The sequence below is a fragment of the Narcine bancroftii genome, chromosome 2 (genome assembly GCF_036971445.1).
Source record: "Narcine bancroftii isolate sNarBan1 chromosome 2, sNarBan1.hap1, whole genome shotgun sequence".
Classification (NCBI taxonomy): Eukaryota; Metazoa; Chordata; class Chondrichthyes; order Torpediniformes; family Narcinidae; genus Narcine; species Narcine bancroftii.
The window spans coordinates 321,059,931-321,078,727 of NC_091470.1; the positions used below are offsets into that span (position 1 = coordinate 321,059,931).

Consider the following 18,797-nt stretch of genomic DNA (forward strand, 5'->3'; position numbering starts at 1 on the left):
GGACAATGGATGTATTAATTCTTTTTTATCTACATTAACGTTATCAGCATTAGAAGAAGAGGATATTATAGATTTGGAAGCTCAGTTTACAAATTTGGAAATTAAGACAGCCATGTTGGAAATGCCTAATGGCAAGTCACCAGGTGATGACGGGTTTTCGGAAGAATTTTATAAAGTTTTCTATGAAGATTTATCTTCGGTGTTTGGGGAGGTATTACAACAAGTGACTGAACATTATGAGTTACCAGAATCTTGTTCTAGTGCTTTAATTACTGTAATTCCAAAGAAAGGATAGAGATCAGTTAAAGGTGTCTTCATATAGATCTATTTCTTTACTGAATGTGGATTAAAAAATAATAGCCAAAATGTAAGCAAATCGACTTGCTAAATATTTGCCTAAATTGATACATGTAGACCAAACAGGTTTTATTAAAAATAGACATGCTTCAAATAATATTCTTAGATTAATTAGTTTGCTCAATGCACATCGACAGCAACCCAACCATCCAATGGTGGTTGCACTTGATGCAGAAAAAGCCTTTGTTAGGGTCGAATGTACCGTGCTAGAGCGGGGCTGACGGTGTAATGTATCAAAAACCTTCACTCCTAATTTATGACCGTGATCGTGGGGTAGGAGGAAAAATTCTGGGCGGATTATTCCTAGGAAACAAGTTCCACTCCACTGTGAGGGAAGACGAGTATAAGCTTTATTACCACATACCCAGAATAATCCATTTGGGGATACTCCATACCCCCTTTCCCAAACTCTTTTAAGAACGGGGTTTGATTGGTATGGTCCTGTGATGGTGGAACTGGTACAATTCCAAAACTGAATACTGCTATTAGACAGGGGTAGGCAATTAGTTTTAAAAACAGTGGATAAGAACCAAGTCAGGGGTTTAGGAAACCATGTGAAAATACCAGGCGAAATGCGAATCCATACAGCCTTGCAGGGACTTTTTCCTACTGGGTATTTGCCGGTTCGTGAGAGACAATAAAAACCAGAGGGGACGTTAGAGAGAGACCAAGTTTCTCTTGAGCTCGTTCGGTTAGTTGTCCAAATTCGGGAAATCATGGTCCAACAGGCTATGCAACCAGGGGGACTGGGAGACCCCATTAGAATTTTACTTCAGCACGAGATTAATGTATCATGAAACGTTTCTCTTCCCCAGGTTAAAATCTCCATTCATATCTATATATATTACACACATTTTAAAGAGAGAAAGGGGTAGATTGTTATATAGAGAATTTAGGTTAAAATGACTTAAGTTAAAATGTGATGATTAATCATAAAAAGGGAAGCCAGAACGGACAGGGAGCTTACTAGCAGCCAAGGACAAAAGGTTCAGCTGGATATGTTTTTTTAAACCTATCTTTTCATGGTCATAGTGAGAGACATGCAGGAGACAAAAGATTGATAAGAAGGGTGAGAAACAGAATTTAGTGTATGTAGAGTTCACAGCGTACGTAACGAACGTGATAATTAAAAATGCAGTTATACTTAGAATGCTTTTGCAATACTAACCAATTAAAACAGTATTAATAAGAAGGGGAAGGGCAAACAATAAGGGTATAAAAATCAATGCACTGTATGTATCGGGGCTTAACTGGTGAGAAGCCAGTTGAGTCCAACTCTGCAGACTTGTAAATAAAGCTTGTCGTGTCATCAGTTTTAAAGAGACTCATGTGTAAGAAGTTTTATTTCTGACATAAGTGGTTACCTTATTTGGAATATATGCATTTAGATGTACTTTGATCTATTATATTTTTTAGTTTCTGTTTATATATTTTTGGCTCTCCTTAAGAGAGCTGGCTGATGGGGTGGGAGGGTGGGTGGGGATTTAATTTTGATTTTTTTAATTATTAATTTTTTTTTCTTCTTTTGAATTTTTTAATATATACGTTTATACAAAGATGCTGTTACTGTAACTTGTATTATTAGTAATGATTTTTCAAATAAAGTTTAAAAAAAGAACATAAAATCAATTTATTTGCTGATGATGTTCTGACATATCTGACAGAACCAGTTAACCATTACAAAAATTGGAGTCTAAATTGGAAATTTTGGGATTATATCAGGTTATAATGTCAACTGGGACAAGAGCGAAGCTATGCCACTTAGAGGTGGGAATTATGAATAAAATAAGAGAAATTCTCAATTTAAGTGGCTGCTCAATGGGATTAAATATTTAGGTATCAAGGTAGATAACAACCTGCAGTATTTATATGTTGAATCATTTTCCCTTGCTTCGGGAAATTAAGGATGATCTTAATAAATGGATGACCCTCCCAATAACTTTGTTAAAATTAATATGCTGGTTAGAGTACAATATTCTTTTCAAAGTTTGCCTGCTCCTATACCTCAGAGATTCTTTCAAAACATTAATAAATGCATCAGGAAGTTTCTTCAAGAGTCTCTATTGATAAATTAACTTGGAATTTGAAATGGGAGCATTAATACTCCCGGATTTCAAAAATATATTTTTGGGCAACCCAATTGAAGTTTGTCACCTCCCTCTTTGACGGAGGAGACAAGACTTCATGGGTAAATTGGAGGTCCATAAGGTTGGTGAGAGGATAGCAGAAATTATATATAAATGGAATTATAAATTATTATCTGGCCCTAAAGAAGCCCCCCTTATTAAAATATATAATTATAATATAGAATAAAATTGGGGACAAGAGGGGCCTTTCACCTAAAACACTCCCCGACTCAAAATATGTTAATTCCATTAAGGATTGATAACAAAATCCTGGACACTTGGTCCCAGAGAGGGGTCAAGTGTATTGAGGATTGTTATGAGCAGGGACAATTTATGACATTTGAAAAGATTAGGAATAAATATGGAGCTTTAAGTACATCTTTTTTCTGCTATCTTCAGTTAAGATCTTATTTAAGGGAGAAATTAGTTCCACCATTAACCTTATCGCAGTGTAGCGAAATAGAAACTCTGGTTCAAAAGGGGAACAAAATAAAAATTTATTTCAAAAATGTATTCCTTACTTCAGATGGAAATCCCTAAACAATAGCTTAATAAATCAAGAGAAAGGTGGGAACCAGATTTGGGTATAGAAATTGATTCATTTTGCTGTCTAACTTATGTTGGGACAGCATGATTAACACGATTAATTAAGGTATTAGGCTGGTGCAATGTAACTTCTTGCATCAGCTATATCTTACTCCACAAATGTTACATTAATTCAAATCAGAAATATCAGACCAATGTTTCAATGTGGTCAAAAATAGGTACTTTCTTGCATTCAACCTGGTCATTCCCTAATGTGAGGCCTTTCTGGGAAGATTTGGGTATTCTCCTGGAAAAAAATTACTGGAATTCGATACCCTCAGGCATTTGAATTATTTTTATTGGGGAATTTAGAAGATGCAAGACCTAAAATGAGGTGGTCAAAATATCAATTCAAATTTGTTAAGCTCACTTTAGTAGTGGCCAGGATATGCATAGCAGCTACTTGGAAATCTGATTCCCATCTAGGTTTAGCCTGCTGGAAGCTAGAAATGCATAACTGAATTTCCACGGAGAAGATCACTTATAACCTCAGAAACAGACATGATGTATTTTCAAGAATATGGAATTCATACCTAAGGTACATCAGGATAAATCTTTAACAATTTCCGCTCCTGTCTCTTCCCCCAAGTGTTCGCAAGGACCCTAGATAAGTCAGATTATTTGTCCCTTGATGGGAGTGGGGTTTATCCTAGGTGAACTCAATCTTTTCTTTTTCTTTTCTTACTTTTTCTTCTTATTCCTTGGGGGAAATATACTTTTGAGGAATTAAATGTGGTATTTAATTGTGTTACTGTGACAATATTTTAACAACAAATCTCTAAACCAGCTCGCAGGTACAATGAAAGCAAAAAGTTAAATGCTTACGTTTGCTTTTTTTATACTTGGTTCCTGTATCATTTTTGTCTTTAAGTGTTACTCCCTCCTTTGGTGAGGAGATTTCTTCTGCACAGGTCTGTTCACCATCATCCTCCTGGAATGTCTCCACTGATGATACCTCTGGCTGTGCCTCCTGCTGAATGGTGCAATCTTCCAGACATTTCTGTTTTCTTCTCTTCCTCATCTCATTCATTTCACCCTTAATGTAAAGGCAATTTCATGAATAAAGTGACCATATTTTACATTGAACTCAACAGCAAGGCAAAATCACTGTTAGAAAATATAAAACAATTTTTACTTTTATCGACACAAAAAGGAATTTTGGTGGGGTGATTACTATTCTACAGGCACATGAATATAAAATAAAGCAAGTAGACAGAACAATAGAAATACAAGCTTATTTACAATTGAATTTGTAAAGCGAAACAAACATTATATATTGGCAGAAATTGCCACTCTGAGATAGTAAATTTTGAAAATGTAATTCATTCTCTCAAAATATTTTACCCTACTTAAAAAAAAAAATTGGCATGGTTTTGTACAACAGGTAAAAAAGTCAGATTGTCTGAACATAAGCATAGAATCCTAATACTCCATGACACTGAAAAGCAATGTTTGTATTATAATAGCGTGAGATTTAGTACAATGCTATCGCAATGCCAACAACCCAAGTTCGAATCCACTGATGTCAGTAAGGAGTTTGTATGTTCTCCCAACTCCCAGTGTCCATGTGTGTTTCCTCCATGAGGTCAAGTTTTCTCCCATGTTTCAAAGATGTATGGACTAGTAGGTTAATTGATCAGATGAATATATTCAAATGGCGCAGGATTGTAGGGCCTGTTAACATGCTGTATCTAAATTTTAAAAAAATATTTTTCCAAAGGCATTAAACAAGAATTCTGCAGATGCTGGGGTTGAATGCAACACACAAATGTGCTAAAAAAAAACCAGCAGGCCACACAGCATCCTCAGGAAATAAAGGGTAGCCAATGTTTTGGGCCTTGGCCCTTCAACGGGTATAAGCAAAAACAGGCTGCGCCAGGGGAACGAGAACAAGCTAACAGTTGAGAGATCACAGGTGGATACAGACGGAAGGGTAGAAGGGAAACAAGCTAAGAAGTGATCAGGGGAGAGAGCAAAGAAGCACTCTGATAGGAGAAGGGAGGGAAGGGGGTTCAATTTTGACATTTGAGAGAAGATTGGATAATGGGTATAATGGTCTGGGTGCATGGATTAGCTGGACCAAATGGCCTGTTTCTGTTCTATGCTTCAGCATTTGCTTCATTTCATCTTGCACAACCATCAGTTCAGGCTGGTAACCACAACTGTCCTTCAATACTGTTCTCCTACAAGCTTTTCCCTGCTACATAGTTGCTTAACAATTGTTAACCTCAAACTTCTAAATAGAAGTAAAATCTATAATGTATTTGGTTCAAGCCACATCTGTGAAATAAATGTTTAATTAGAACTAGAAAAAGTTGTAGAAAAGGTGGGGAATCAATATAACAAAAGTCTAAGTTTTCTACAGATTACACCTTTAGAAGTAGAACAGAAAAGCTGCGGAGTTGTGACAGCTGGGGTGGGGGATTCACTGGCCCAGATAAAGAGAGAGGAGGCAGCCAGAGCAGGGATTGAGAGAGTGAGTTAAGATAAAGGATGTAGAGATGAACATGAACTGCACAAGTGGAAGGGTTTGAAGATGGCAGGCATTACAGTTGGAGTGTGACTGGCACGAGAAACAAGAGAGAAAAGAAAGTGAACAGAAACAAAGGGAAGAACTTGGGTATAGAATCATGCGAGTGCAGGGACAAATAAGTGTAGAAAAAAGATGCAGCAAAGAAATGGAAATAAAAATGAATGAACAAACAGAACGATGGGGCAACTAAGAGGAGAGATTAAAAAAATACGCCAGCCAGCAGGAGGATTAACACGTGCAAGAGAGAAAAGCACAAAAAGCTGAAAAAGGAATAGAGGAAAAGAATGTACTTTGGGATCCCAATTGCATGCCTGGTATATCAACTTTGTTCGGTAACCATAGTCAAGCTGATAATGATTGGCAGGTCCCGACCTATTTATCGACCCCTCTGCGGTATTTTTTTGAAGATTCTGAAATTAAACTTTTCTCCAGGAGTTACAAATATTTTATTTTTTCAACATTCAACAAATGCCTGTTTGAATTTATACTTTGCTCTTTAATTATGCCAATGATGTTGATTTAGGAAGTTCAAGGGGACCAATTTAACTAAATTAAAAATACCCAGCTAAATTATTTGGATAAGATGGACATCAAAGTAGAAGATGCTAAGTGGAGGTTTGCAAGTATCACAACTGTAACCCTGTAATATGCATTACTCAAAATAGTGATGAATATTGAAATAAAAATTAAATGGGACATTTAAAAACCACAAATGGTTAAAATTAAAATAAGAAACATGGTATTCTGATAATATACAGCAGTCAAGCAGCTGAAGGCACTTTCAAGCAGGGAAAACACTGGTCTGCAAAGGTGGAGGTTCGTCGCCCTTACGCCTAAAGACATACCTCTCTAAATGCGCCGTGGCCGGCTCTGAGGCGCCGATTCCAACCCTTCTCGGGGAAGGATAATCGGTGGAGCGCTGTGCTTCGCTGCCTGACCTGAATGTACAGCTGCTGCAAGCAGCTGGTTAGAGGCGGGCTGATGATGCCGTCAGCCAGCGACCTATCTCCCCACTCACCCCTCTCCCTCCATGACCCCTCAAGGCAGGGGCAGCGAGCAGGAGCCATTGGGGCAGTGGGAGCCATCAGCGGGGACCGTCGGGGCAGCAGGAGCTGTCAGCGAGGGCCATCGGGGCAGCAGGAGCCATCAGGAGGCAGCCAATAAGGGCCATGTCAGCCTCAGCGGGCCGCTTCAGCCTTCGGGGTCACTCTCTGCATCTCAAAATGTGGCAGAGAAATGGCTGCCCTCCTTACCCATAATCCCCCATGCAGCTGGAATTGTTCTGGGAATCACAGAGCTGTTCCAGCTGCATGGAGGATTATGGGTACAAAAGATAGCCATTGTTCTGCAATGTATTCATGACGGTTGGCGCTGTGGCACCAATCGCCTCACCTCCATTGGCTCCGGAGGGCACTACGAGGTACCTCTTGATATGAATGGGATGCTGGAGCAGCCTTTTAGAGCTGCTGTCTGAAAGGTAAGTTTTAAGTTTTAGATCCGCTCTTGCAGCCAGCCTCCAGGTGAAGGCCTGTCATGAAATGGCCTTGAATTAACATTTCAGATTAAAGACCTGGAATTTGCTATAAAAATTGAGAAAAATTTTGAGGCAATATAAAAAGAATTGATTTATCAACACAATAGAAGGTGAACACCATTGTCTGATCATCAGGTTTGCTCTTCTGCAATCATTTTTTTTCCTTAAAATAGTAGACATTTATTGCTTTTAGAAAGTTGACTACTTTGGAACTCTTCAAATGACAGTATAAGCAGAGTCTTTGAATATTTAAGGCAGAAGTAATTGAATATTTGTTAAAAGGGTAAGAAGTTTCATGTTAATTATATGAAGAACATTGCTGGTATCAGTCGATCTGTGGAAATCATTGGAAATGCAGCATGACAACTTTGCAAATTTAGAGTTGGTACTCTTTCATTACAAGCTTAACTGCATGCTGTGGTTTTTTTGCTTTGCAGGGAAATGCCTTGGATAAAAAAAAATTCTGTTTGGCTGTATTGACTTAGACTGCCCCAAATGGGGACATTAAGAAGGGGATCGGATTGAGATGTACATTATATGAGGTGCATCCATGGGTTCTGAAAGAGGTGACCTTGGAGATTGTAGCGGCATTGGAATTGATTTTCCAGAAATTAATAGACTCGGGCATGGTTCCCGAGGATTGGAAGGTTGCAAATGTAGTTCTGCTGTTAAAAAGGAGGGAGGCCATTAGCCTGACCTTTGTAGTTGGAAAGATATTGAAATCGAGATTCAAGGACGAGGTTATGGAATACTTGGAGGTGCATGGCATGATAGGCCCAAGCCAACATGGTTTCATGAAGGGACGATCCTGCCTGACCAACCTAATGGAATTTTTTGAGGAAATCTCAAGAAGGTTGGACAAGGGAGAGGCTGTGGATGTTGTGTATTTGGATTTTCAAAAGGCCTTCGCCAAGGTGCCGCATAAGCGGCTGCTTAATAAGATGAGAGCCCATGAAATTGCCGGAAAAATAATAGATTGGGTAGAGCATTGGCTGAAAGGCAGGAAGCAAAGGATGAGAATAAAGGGATCCTATTCTGGTTGGTTGCCTGTTTCTAGTGGTGTTCCGCAAGGGTCAGTGTTGGGGCCGCTTTTTTTTTAAACAGTGTATATTGTGGATTAAATGGTTTCATGACAAAGTTTGCAGATGACACCAAGATAGATGATAGAGTACTAAGTGTAGAAGAAATTGAAAGCTTGCAGAGAGACTTGGACAGCTTGGGAGAATGGGCAAAGAAAAGGCAGATGAGCTATAATGTTGAGAAATGTACAGTTGTGCATTTTGGTAGAGGAAATAAATGGTCAGATTATTATTTGGATGGGGAGAAAATTCAAACCTCAGAAGTACAAAGGGACTTGGAGGTCCTCATGCAGGATAACCTGAAAGTTGACCTCCAGGTTGGATTGGCAGTTAAGAAGGCGAATGCTATGTTGGCATTCATTTCAAAGGGGATTGTGTATAAGAATAAAGGTGTTGATGAGACCCTATGGGACACTGGTGAGATCTCATTTGGGTGAGACCTCATTTGGGTGAGACCTCATTTGGGTGAGACCTCATTTGGGTGAGACCTCATTTGGGTGAGACCTCATTTGGGTGAGACCTCATTTGGGTGTGACCTCATTTGGGTGAGACCTCATTTGGAGTACTGTCAGCAGTTTTGGACCCCATATCTTAAGCCCCTTTCACATTTGCATCCCAGTAAATTGGCTGTTCAGTGTCCTGGGATAGGAATGGGGGTTTGGTGTTTAATACTAGACCTCTCCTAACTGGGACACTGAATGCTTTCACACTTGCAAGGGTTTATCCCCAGCATTTGATCTGTTCTACCTTTAATAGGAAGTGCCTGCAATGAAATTGGCAGTTTCACACTTGCCTGATCTGCAGTCACCAGCGATTGTACTAGGGGTCAAGGTCAGCAATCCCCAGTGTGAGATGACATCATCTGACACTGGCATTAAGCAGATTTTGCTTTCACACTTGCTTCTTTAAATGCCAATCGATTATTGGGATCACTGGAAAGTGTTCAAGTGGCTTTAGAAAGAATATAGCAAGGTTGGAGTGGGTACAGAGGAGGTTTACCAGAATTATTCCAGGAATAAGAAGGCTAATATATGAGAAACGCTTAGCGGCTCTTGGACTCTATTCATTAGAATATAAAAGAATGAGAGGGGATCTCATAGAAACATTTTGAATAATGAATGGATTAGATAGAGTGGATATAAATAAGATGTTTCTCCTGTTGGGTGATTCCAGGACAAGAGGGCACAGTCTTAGAATTAAAAAGTATCAATTTACAACAGAGATGAGAAATTTCTTTAGCCAGAGGGTAGTGGATTTGTGGAATTTGTTGCCACATGCAGCTGTGGAGGCAGGATCATTGGGGGAATTTGAAGAGGAAATTGATAGGCATCTAATCAGTCAGGGAATCATGGGAAATGAGGACAAGGCTGGAACTTGGAACTAGATGCGAGAACAGTTTAGCTCAGGGAGATTTCACAGAGTGGACTCGATGGGCCAAATGGCCTGCTTCTGTCCTTTTTTCCTGTGATGTGTGACACAAAATGGGTTGAGAAAACACTGTTTCAAAATGCTTGCTGCGGTGCAGATTTGTACCTGTATTGCTGTTTGTTTCATCTTAGAATATTCACTTTTAAACCACTCTTGCTTTTGTTAAAAGCACCGTTTCTTTAAGATGATGACCCTTTAAGCTCATCTATTCTCCTTTGAAGCTAAACCTATTTCAAATAAAGCTTCAAACATTCAGTCATAACCTGTAGTTCCTGTAAACGGTCAAAGGTAAGCCAATCAGAAAGTAGTTAAGTGGAACATTCCTACTATTTAACAAGTTCCTACTATTTCTGATGGGCTGAATGTTTGCATGACATTAAAATGCAGCAATTCAGCAAAAGGAGACTAGAAAACCAAAGAGAAAATGTTCTGTATAGGTAGAAGCAGCAAACAGCAGGCTTTGTGGACAAGACAATTAAAACGTTAAGAGTAAAAACTGAACATTTATATTACTTTGACTCCTAGACAGAATATTAGAATGATCTAGGGGATATTGACAAAATGCAGCGGTAGGCAGTTGCAATGAGAGAGGATGAGAAAATGATGAGCTGTAGTTTTGTCAGTAGGAAACATTGCTCGTGTTAATATGGATAAAGCAATCATAATACTGTATTAAAAAGTTCAAGTATGCAGAAAATGGTTTAAATTAATAGTAATATTTTACTTGTTGGCATAAACTTGAGAATCTAGGGACAGTTTCAAGTTTAGAAATGGGAAGATGGACAAAATAATACAGCAAAATGACCAGTGGGTGAATGACTGCCCAGAGGCGCAAAAGTATTTAGATTTTCAGGGAATGCAGAAGTGTAGAGGCACTACATAATCCGGAGTTTTCCCATATTCCCAAAGTTCTGCACAGAGCTTTCCATTTTTCAGTATGTGAATTAGTCATTTCATTCAGTCTGCATTCTTTTGCCTATAAACAGCAGAAAGCCCTGAGTGAGAGCCCCAGTGAGGGATAAACAAGCTGTATTATATTTAGTTGACAGACCTGATTTGCGAGACATGTAACAAGTGCACGATCAGCAGAGGGACACTTCTGCCATTGAGAAACAATGATGGGATTTTGGGCTGTGCCCCACATCCCGATACTCAGTTATGGGTTATGCCAGCTGGCCAAACATCTGTACCTGATATCTTTTTACCCTTGTTACTTGATTATATACACAATGATGCCCACCTGGGGCAAGGAGGAAATGATAAATACTTTTCTGCAGACATGGTGGCATCCAAATTTTAGTGAAACAGACTTAAAAAGAGGAAAGAACTGCTTTAAGTCAATAACACAATGTCAGTAAAGGGACACCATGCCAGGAGGTCATTTTTTTTGTTTATAATTAGATTTTATTGAATTATCATGAGAGCAGTGGTGTAAATGTTGCTTGGTGATAGTGGTTGGTTTTAATTGGTGGATGGAGGCTATCCCAACCACCAACAATACTGCTTTGACTGTTAGTTAAGATTTTCTTAAGGGAAATGATTCCCTGCTGTGGAATGCTTGAGCCAATCAGTTCAGATAATGGTCCTCACTTGTAGCCAGGATAAATGAAGAATTATATAAGGAATTGGGGATCCAGCACCAATTTCACTGCTCCCATCGCCCCCAGGTGGCAGGAATAGTAGAATGTGCAAATGGAACATTAAACACTGAGCTGGCGAAATTGACTGAGGAAACAGTACTGAATTGGCTGAAAGTGCTATTTCCAGCATTGTTTAATATGTGGGTGACATTGCAGGCTAAGTTGGGCCTCAGCGTTGGAGCTATTGGCTAATGACACGGCTAAGGAGCTCCAAGAAGCTGGAGAGGCTGTTTCTCAACAATCAGCAGAGATGCTTGCCATCCATACCGCGGAGATCTACAAATGAATGGCCCTTGACTTTATTCTGGCTGATCGTGGGGGGGGACTTGTAAAATTATAGGTCAAGATTGTTGTACATATATTCCTGATAGCTCTAAAAACATCTCTAATTTGGTGAGCCACATGCAAAAATAGATACTGGACTTATAAGAAATTAGTGCGGATATATATACATAACTATTACACCTACCCCTTTGCACAATGGTTTGGCACTGGGTGGATCCGGTGACTGGAAAAAAGTTTTATTATACTCCTAGCTATCCTTGTAGCTGTACTGCTTTTATGCTGTCTTTGTAAAAGTGTGTTGCACGAAGTAGCCTTCTGTCCTTTCATAGTTATCATGGAATGTTGAAAGAAAGAAATGTTGAAGAATGTCAAACAAGGATGTCAAATGTTATGGGAAAGGGATCTCCTCTGTGTGGAGACTAATAAAGATTTGCAAGCCTTGCAGATAAAGAATCACAATTAAACAATAGACTGAAACAAGGTTACCCAAATACAAGGTTGCCAGATATGTTTGAAAACAAAATCACAAGACAGGGCTCAAATAACATAGAATAACCAAAGATTAACCTATCTAAAGTTAATTAAGTTGCATATCTGTAAAAACCACAAGGATGGATGTTAATGAAAAACTGGATCAATCAGCTGCAATAAATCTGTGCAATTAACTTTTGAAACTGCATATAGCTCATGGCAAAAGTACTATATAAGATGTGCCAAAAGGCTGATTGAGTTGACCTCACTCCTGCTAGTGTTATCAACGTTGAATAAAGAAACTGTTAAGCACTGAAATGGTTCTTCTGTGTTCTGTTTGTTTTATGGCAAGCTTACTCTCACAAAGATCAGCTGTATGTATGGGCTGCTATTTTCGAGGTGATCCAGAGCTGAGTGGAGCCAGGGATATTGCGCCTGCTGTGGATCCAGTCCTTTGCTTAGGTATATGTTAATTCTGGCCAGCATCTCAAAGCATTTCATCACAATAGATGTTAGTGCAACTGGGTGATAGTCATTGAGGCAGATCACACTACTCTTCTTGGGCACCGGGATGATTGATGCCCTTTTGAAACAGGTGGGAACCTCTGACTACAGCAACAAGAGGTTGAAAATGTATGAACACTCTGGCTGTTGGTTGGCGCAAGGCTCCAGTGATCCTCTCTAACACTCTTATGTTCCTGTGGATTGGGAGAGAGTGGGGGAGGGGGGGTAAAGGGAAGGGAGCTGGAGGAAGGAAGACTGACATATAGAGAATGAGAGACTGGGGGTGGGGGAGGGGCAGGGATGTAGGGCTAAATGGAAACCAGAGAAGTTGATGTTAATGTTATCTGACCATCTGTTTGGAGAGCGCTCAGACAGAATATGAGAAGCTATTTTTCCAATTTGTGGGTGGTGTCAGTCTGGTAGTGCATGAGATTAATGATAGATCTGTTGGCACGGGAATGGGACAGGGATTTGAAATGGGTTGTCACTGGGATTTACAGAAGACAGAACAAAGATGCTCAATCTTCGTCCAGTTTCTCTGATGTAGAGGAGTCCACAATGGGAGCACTGGATGCAGCAGATGATCTCTGCATATTCATGTGAAGTATCAATTCGTTTGGGACTCTGAATGGTGATGAGGGAGGATGTGTGGGTGCTAGTGTGGCATTTTCTGCAGTCACAGGGATAGGTTCCAAAGTGAGGATGGGTGGGAAGGAATAAGTGGAGTCACAGAGGAAGCATTTCCTGCAGAAGGGGGAAAAGAGAGAAGGGAAAATTAGTTTGGTAGTGGGATTTTGATGTAGGTTGCAGAAACTGTGGAGCATGATATATTGGTTCCAGAGGCTAGTAGGTTAGGAAGCTGGGGGAGGAGGAGGCCATGGCAGATGCATGGGAAATGGAGGATAAATGGATGAGGAAGATTTAATCTTGGGAGTAGATGCAACAGAGATGGAGGAATTTTGAGAAAGGAATAGAATCCTTACACGTGACAGGATGTATAAAGTTGTGATCGAGGTAACTGTGGGAGTTGGTGGGTTGGTAGAAAAAGTCTGTTATGAGTTTGTCTCCCAAGATGGAGACAGGGAGATTGATTGCCAGAGATGAACCAAGTAAATTTAAGGTTAGAGTGGAAGATTGCAGCCAAACGGATGATGTCGCCAAACTCATCATGGGTGCATGAGGCCGCACCAGCATAAATCATTAATGTCGTGGAGGGCGAGTTGTGGGGTCTTGCCTCTGTCGGCTTAATCGCATGGATTGCTCCACAGAGCCAACAAAAAAGGCTGGAACCCATGGCTGGAGAAAGCAGGTGGAGTCATTATTTACACATCACTCTCAGGCTTCAGTTCAAAAATAATCAAAGATGATCTTGAACGTTGTTCTTCCCACACAAAAGTGATCTTCTCAAACGATGTAAGAAACGCTATCTCGTCTTTACCGTGCGAGCCTGGGATGAACGGTGAATAAAGGGGCTCCTGCCACTGTCCATGTCCGCACAGATTCGAGATACCGACATGGGAAAAGAAAATGGGAAACGGCGCTCTAATTTCCCGACCGAATTCACATTTCTGGTCATCCATCCTCCTGCGAAGACACCGAGTCCGCGCGGGCGCAGCCAGTGCGAGAGAGAAATGTCCACGCCACCGTACTAAATGTTTGAAAAGGGACGGAATGAAGTTGCAGGAGCCCGAACCATGCACCCAGCCGCAGCGTCTCTCCCGGAGAGCGCCGGCAGCTCCTCCCGACCCACCTACCTGCGCGCTGCCCTCAGAGATCATGCAGGCTTTTTTTCAGAAATACCAAGCGACTGGATCGCCCTTGATAGAGTCGAGACATTCCAACGCGGACAATACCATTTGTTAAGGTGCTCACGGCAACGTGAGAGACAGGCAAGTCACAAACTGACCCCGTTCTCCAGCCGGAATCCCCCGCGCCGGTGCTGCAGATAATGCGGTCCGACTGCTTCAAAACAAGCCTCCCTGGAAGCAAGGACCTACTCTCACACGGTTCCTAACGCCCAGTCAGCTGCTCGTCGCCGCCTTTCATTTGTGTGGAGGAAATCGTTATTGAGAGGAGTGCTTCGCCTACCCATAAGCGTAATCGAAAGTGGTAGCTGTCATGATAATGAATATGCATGATGTGTATTCTTTCTTTCTTCTTTCTTTGGCTTGGCTTCGCGGACGAAGATTTATGGAGGGGGTAAAAAAGTCCACGTCAGCTGCAGGCTCGTTTGTGGCTGACCAGTCCGATGCGGGACAGGCAGACACGATTGCAGCGGTTGCAAGGGAAAATTGGTTGGTTGGGGTTGGGTGTTGGGTTTTTCCTCCTTTGCCTTTTGTCAGTGAGGTGGGCTCTGCGGTCTTCTTCAAAGGAGGCTGCTGCCCGCCAAACTGTGAGGCGCCAAGATGCACGGTTTGAGGCGTTATCAGCCCACTGGCGGTGGTCAATGTGGCAGGCACCAAGAGATTTCTTTAGGCAGTCCTTGTACCTTTTCTTTGGTGCACCTCTGTCACGGTGGCCAGTGGAGAGCTCGCCATATAATACGATCTTGGGAAGGCGATGGTCCTCCATTCTGGAGACGTGACCCATCCAGCGCAGCTGGATCTTCAGCAGCGTGGACTCGATGCTGTCGACCTCTGCCATCTCGAGTACCTCGACGTTAGGGGTGTGAGCGCTCCAATGGATGTTGAGGATGGAGCGGAGACAACGCTGGTGGAAGCGTTCTAGGAGCCGTAGGTGGTGCCGGTAGAGGACCCATGATTCGGAGCCGAACAGGAGTGTGGGTATGACAACGGCTCTGTATACGCTTATCTTTGTGAGGTTTTTCAGTTGGTTGTTTTTCCAGACTCTTTTGTGTAGTCTTCCAAAGGCGCTATTTGCCTTGGCGAGTCTGTTGTCTATCTCATTGTCGCACCAACCCTCTTTTCAATCTTCTTCAGCATGATGCTGAACCAAGCCATGAAAGACCCCAACAATGAAGACGCTGTTTACATCCGGTACCGCACGGATGGCAGTCTCTTCAATCTGAGGCGCCTGCAAGCTCTCACCAAGACACAAGAGAAACTTGTCCGTGAACTACTCTTTGCAGATGATGCCGCTTTAGTTGCCCATTCAGAGCCAGCTCTTCAGCGCTTGACGTCCTGCTTTGCGGAAACTGCCAAAATGTTTGGCCTGGAAGTCAGCCTGAAGAAAACTGAGGTCCTCCATCAGGCAGCTCCCCACCATGACTACCAGCCCCCCCACATCTCCATCGGGCACACAAAACTCAAAACGGTCAACCAGTTTACCTATCTCGGCTGCACCATTTCATCAGATGCATGATGTGTATTAACCTGACCGGAAGTCAGATGGTATGCACTGGAGGTGGAAGGTGCAGGATGATGAAATAAGGGAAGCAGGAAAATAAAGACACTGAGATGTTCAACTGGTAAAGCAGGTGGTGATGGTGTTATCAATTTCACATTTCGGGCCACAAATGTGACATTGGCGACGAGGATAAACATTTTGGATTTTGAATCGTTGGCTTTGAGCTGGAAGGTTTTCTTCATGGCAGTCACAGGAGCTGAATTTCTAGCACTTCGAGGTGTTCCTCATTTTGACCCGACGGGTGATGCAAGCACTGTGAGTGTGAAGTGGAAGGCATGGCTGGAAGAATTTGAAGCCTACGCCGACAGTCGTGGCCTATTTCTCGATAGCAGTACGGAGGAACAGAAAGCGCAGCGGAGGGCGCTACTTCTCTTCACCGCAGGACCCGCAGTGCGGGAAACTTTTAAGACGCTTTTGAATACTGGAAGGAAGGAGGAATACCAGAAAGCCATTGATGCATTGAATGCACACTATGTGGTGACACCGAATGCTACATTTCAACGCCATTTGTTTCGCAAGACAAAACAAGAAGATGGAGAAACGGTTGCCCACTACGTGACGAGATTGCGACAACTGGCTGTGGGATGCAATTACGTGGTAGCTGATTTGGACAACCAGTTATTGGATCAAGTTGTGCAGCACTGCAGATCAGACAAACTCAGGAGGCAACTGCTGGAAAAAGGGGGTGAGTTGAAACTTACCAATGCTTTAACAATGGCTGCTGCATTAGAGACTGTTGACAACTCAAGCCAGCCCAGTAAAGACAAAGTTGGTCAACAAGTAAATAGGCACTTGCATAGCCATAGCCAGCCAAGAAATATGCCAACACATGACTTGGAGTGTTACAGATGTGGAGACAGAGGTCATTTTGGAAAAGACCCATGCTGCCCAGCAAAAGGCAAAGTTTGTAGAAAGTGTGGAGGCAAAGAGCACTTTGCAAAGAAGTGCAAAAGCAAGTCAAATGCAAACCAGAATGGGAAGAGTACAGCTTCTAAGGGCAAAGCTTGGGGGAAAGGAAAGTGTCCTGGAAAGAAAGGCACTATTCACCATATAGAAGGTGACCCAGAAAGTGACGATGATGATGACAACCAGGATGGGCAGAAATACTATCAATTTACATTGAATGATGTACATCATGAGAAGGTCCCAGTGATAATTGGTGGTGTGACAGTTCCGGTCATTGTAGTTTCAGGCAGTGACAGTAATGTAATTGACCGACATTTATGGGAGAAATTGAAAAGAAAAAAGATCATTTGTACATCAAAGAAGTGTTCAAAGAAACTGTATTCATACACAGCAACTAAGCCATTGCAGACCATTGGATGTTTAACTGCGACTGTTGAAGCTGGTGACAAGTACACCGAAGCAGAGTTTGTTGTCATAGACGAGAGGAGAGAACCATTGCTGAGTAGACGCACGGCGCAAGACCTGGCAATACTTCATATTGGAGCTCATGTCAATTCAGTTTAGTCATACGAGGATATGAAGCAAGAATTCCCCGGTTTTCCAGGGAATAGGAAAGTTGAAAGGTCGACAACTAAAGCTAGCAGTGGACAAAACGGTCAAACCCAAGGCGCAACCAGTGCACAGAACTCCATTTGGACTTCGTGGGAAAGTCGAGGCCAAAATCAAAGAGTTGATTGAGCAAGACATTATTGAACCTGTAGAACATTCAACACAATGGGTCAGCCCAGTAGTGATCGTGCCCAAACCAAATGGTGACATAAGACTGTGTGTTGATATAAGGATGGCCAATGAAGCTATAATTCGAGATCGACACCCCATACCAACAGTGGAGGAAGTACTTCAGGAGTTAACTACCAGTCAGGGGTGTTCTCAAAAATTGATTTAAAATGGGGCTATCATCAATTAGAGCTGGACCCAGAATCCAGGGACGTGACAACATTTGTGACTCACTGTGGATTGTACCGGTACAAGAGACTATCATTCGGCATCAATGCAGCTCCTGAGATCTAGCAGTACGAAATCCATCGAGTGATTCAAGGCATTCCTGGAGTTGCCAACATTTCTGATGACATCATAGTCCATGCGGCTATAAAGGAAGAGCATGACAGACGGTTGACGTGTGTGCTATCCAGACTACAGGGGGAAGGCCTTACCGTGAATGGAGACAAGTGCCAGTTTGGTGTCTCAGAGATGGGCTTCATGGGACACAGGCTTACACGGGAAGGACTGAACCCAGCTGATGTCAGGGTGAAAGCTGTTGCAGATGCACGTGAACCCCAGAATGCAACGGAGATGAGGAGCTTCTTGGGATTGGTTAATTATTGCGCAAAGTTCATCCCTAACTTTGCTACACTGGCAGAACCATTGAGGAAACTAACCAGGAAAGGTGTACCATTCCATTTTGGCTCTGAACAGAAGGAAGCATTCACAGCTCTGAAACAAAGTCTGACGAATGTCGATACTCTTGGGTATTATGATCCGGCTGCACCAACCAAAGTCATAGCAGATGCTAGTACTGTTGGTTTAGGAGCTGTGTTGGTCCAGATGCGTGATGTGGGACCAAGAATCATTGCCTATGCCAGCAGATCTTTGACCGATGTGGAAAGAAGATATTCTCAGACAGAGAAAGAAGCACTCGGACTTGTATGGGCCTGCGAGAGATTCCATGCATATTTGTATGGCATTGAATTTGAACTCATCACGGACCATAAACCAATGGAGGTGATCTATGCCGCCAGGTCCAAACCGTGTGCCAGGATAGAACGATGAGTGCTCAGACTACAACCGTACAAGTACAGAGTAGTTCACATTGCCGGGAAAGCAAACATTGCTGATCCGCTGTCCAGATTGTTGAAAGATGGATGCCCACAATCCAAGTCAGAATTGGGGACAGAAGCAGAGAGTTTTGTATGCTTCGTAGCT

At 42.1% G+C, this 18,797-nt stretch overlaps 1 protein-coding gene across 12 annotated transcripts in view; it reads right to left on the reverse strand.

Annotated features, from left to right (window-relative positions):
- LOC138755592 (probable C-mannosyltransferase DPY19L4) overlaps positions 1–18,797 on the reverse strand; it is a 120,265-nt gene that overhangs the window by 81,744 nt on the left and 19,724 nt on the right. For 5 of the 12 annotated variants that reach the window (XM_069921854.1, XM_069921859.1, XM_069921858.1 and 2 more), the window contains exon 2: positions 3,894–4,104. In XM_069921854.1, coding sequence (XP_069777955.1) covers positions 3,894–4,104 — 211 coding nt within the window. The other 7 variants (XM_069921863.1, XM_069921860.1, XM_069921855.1 and 4 more) reach the window with 7 other exon arrangements.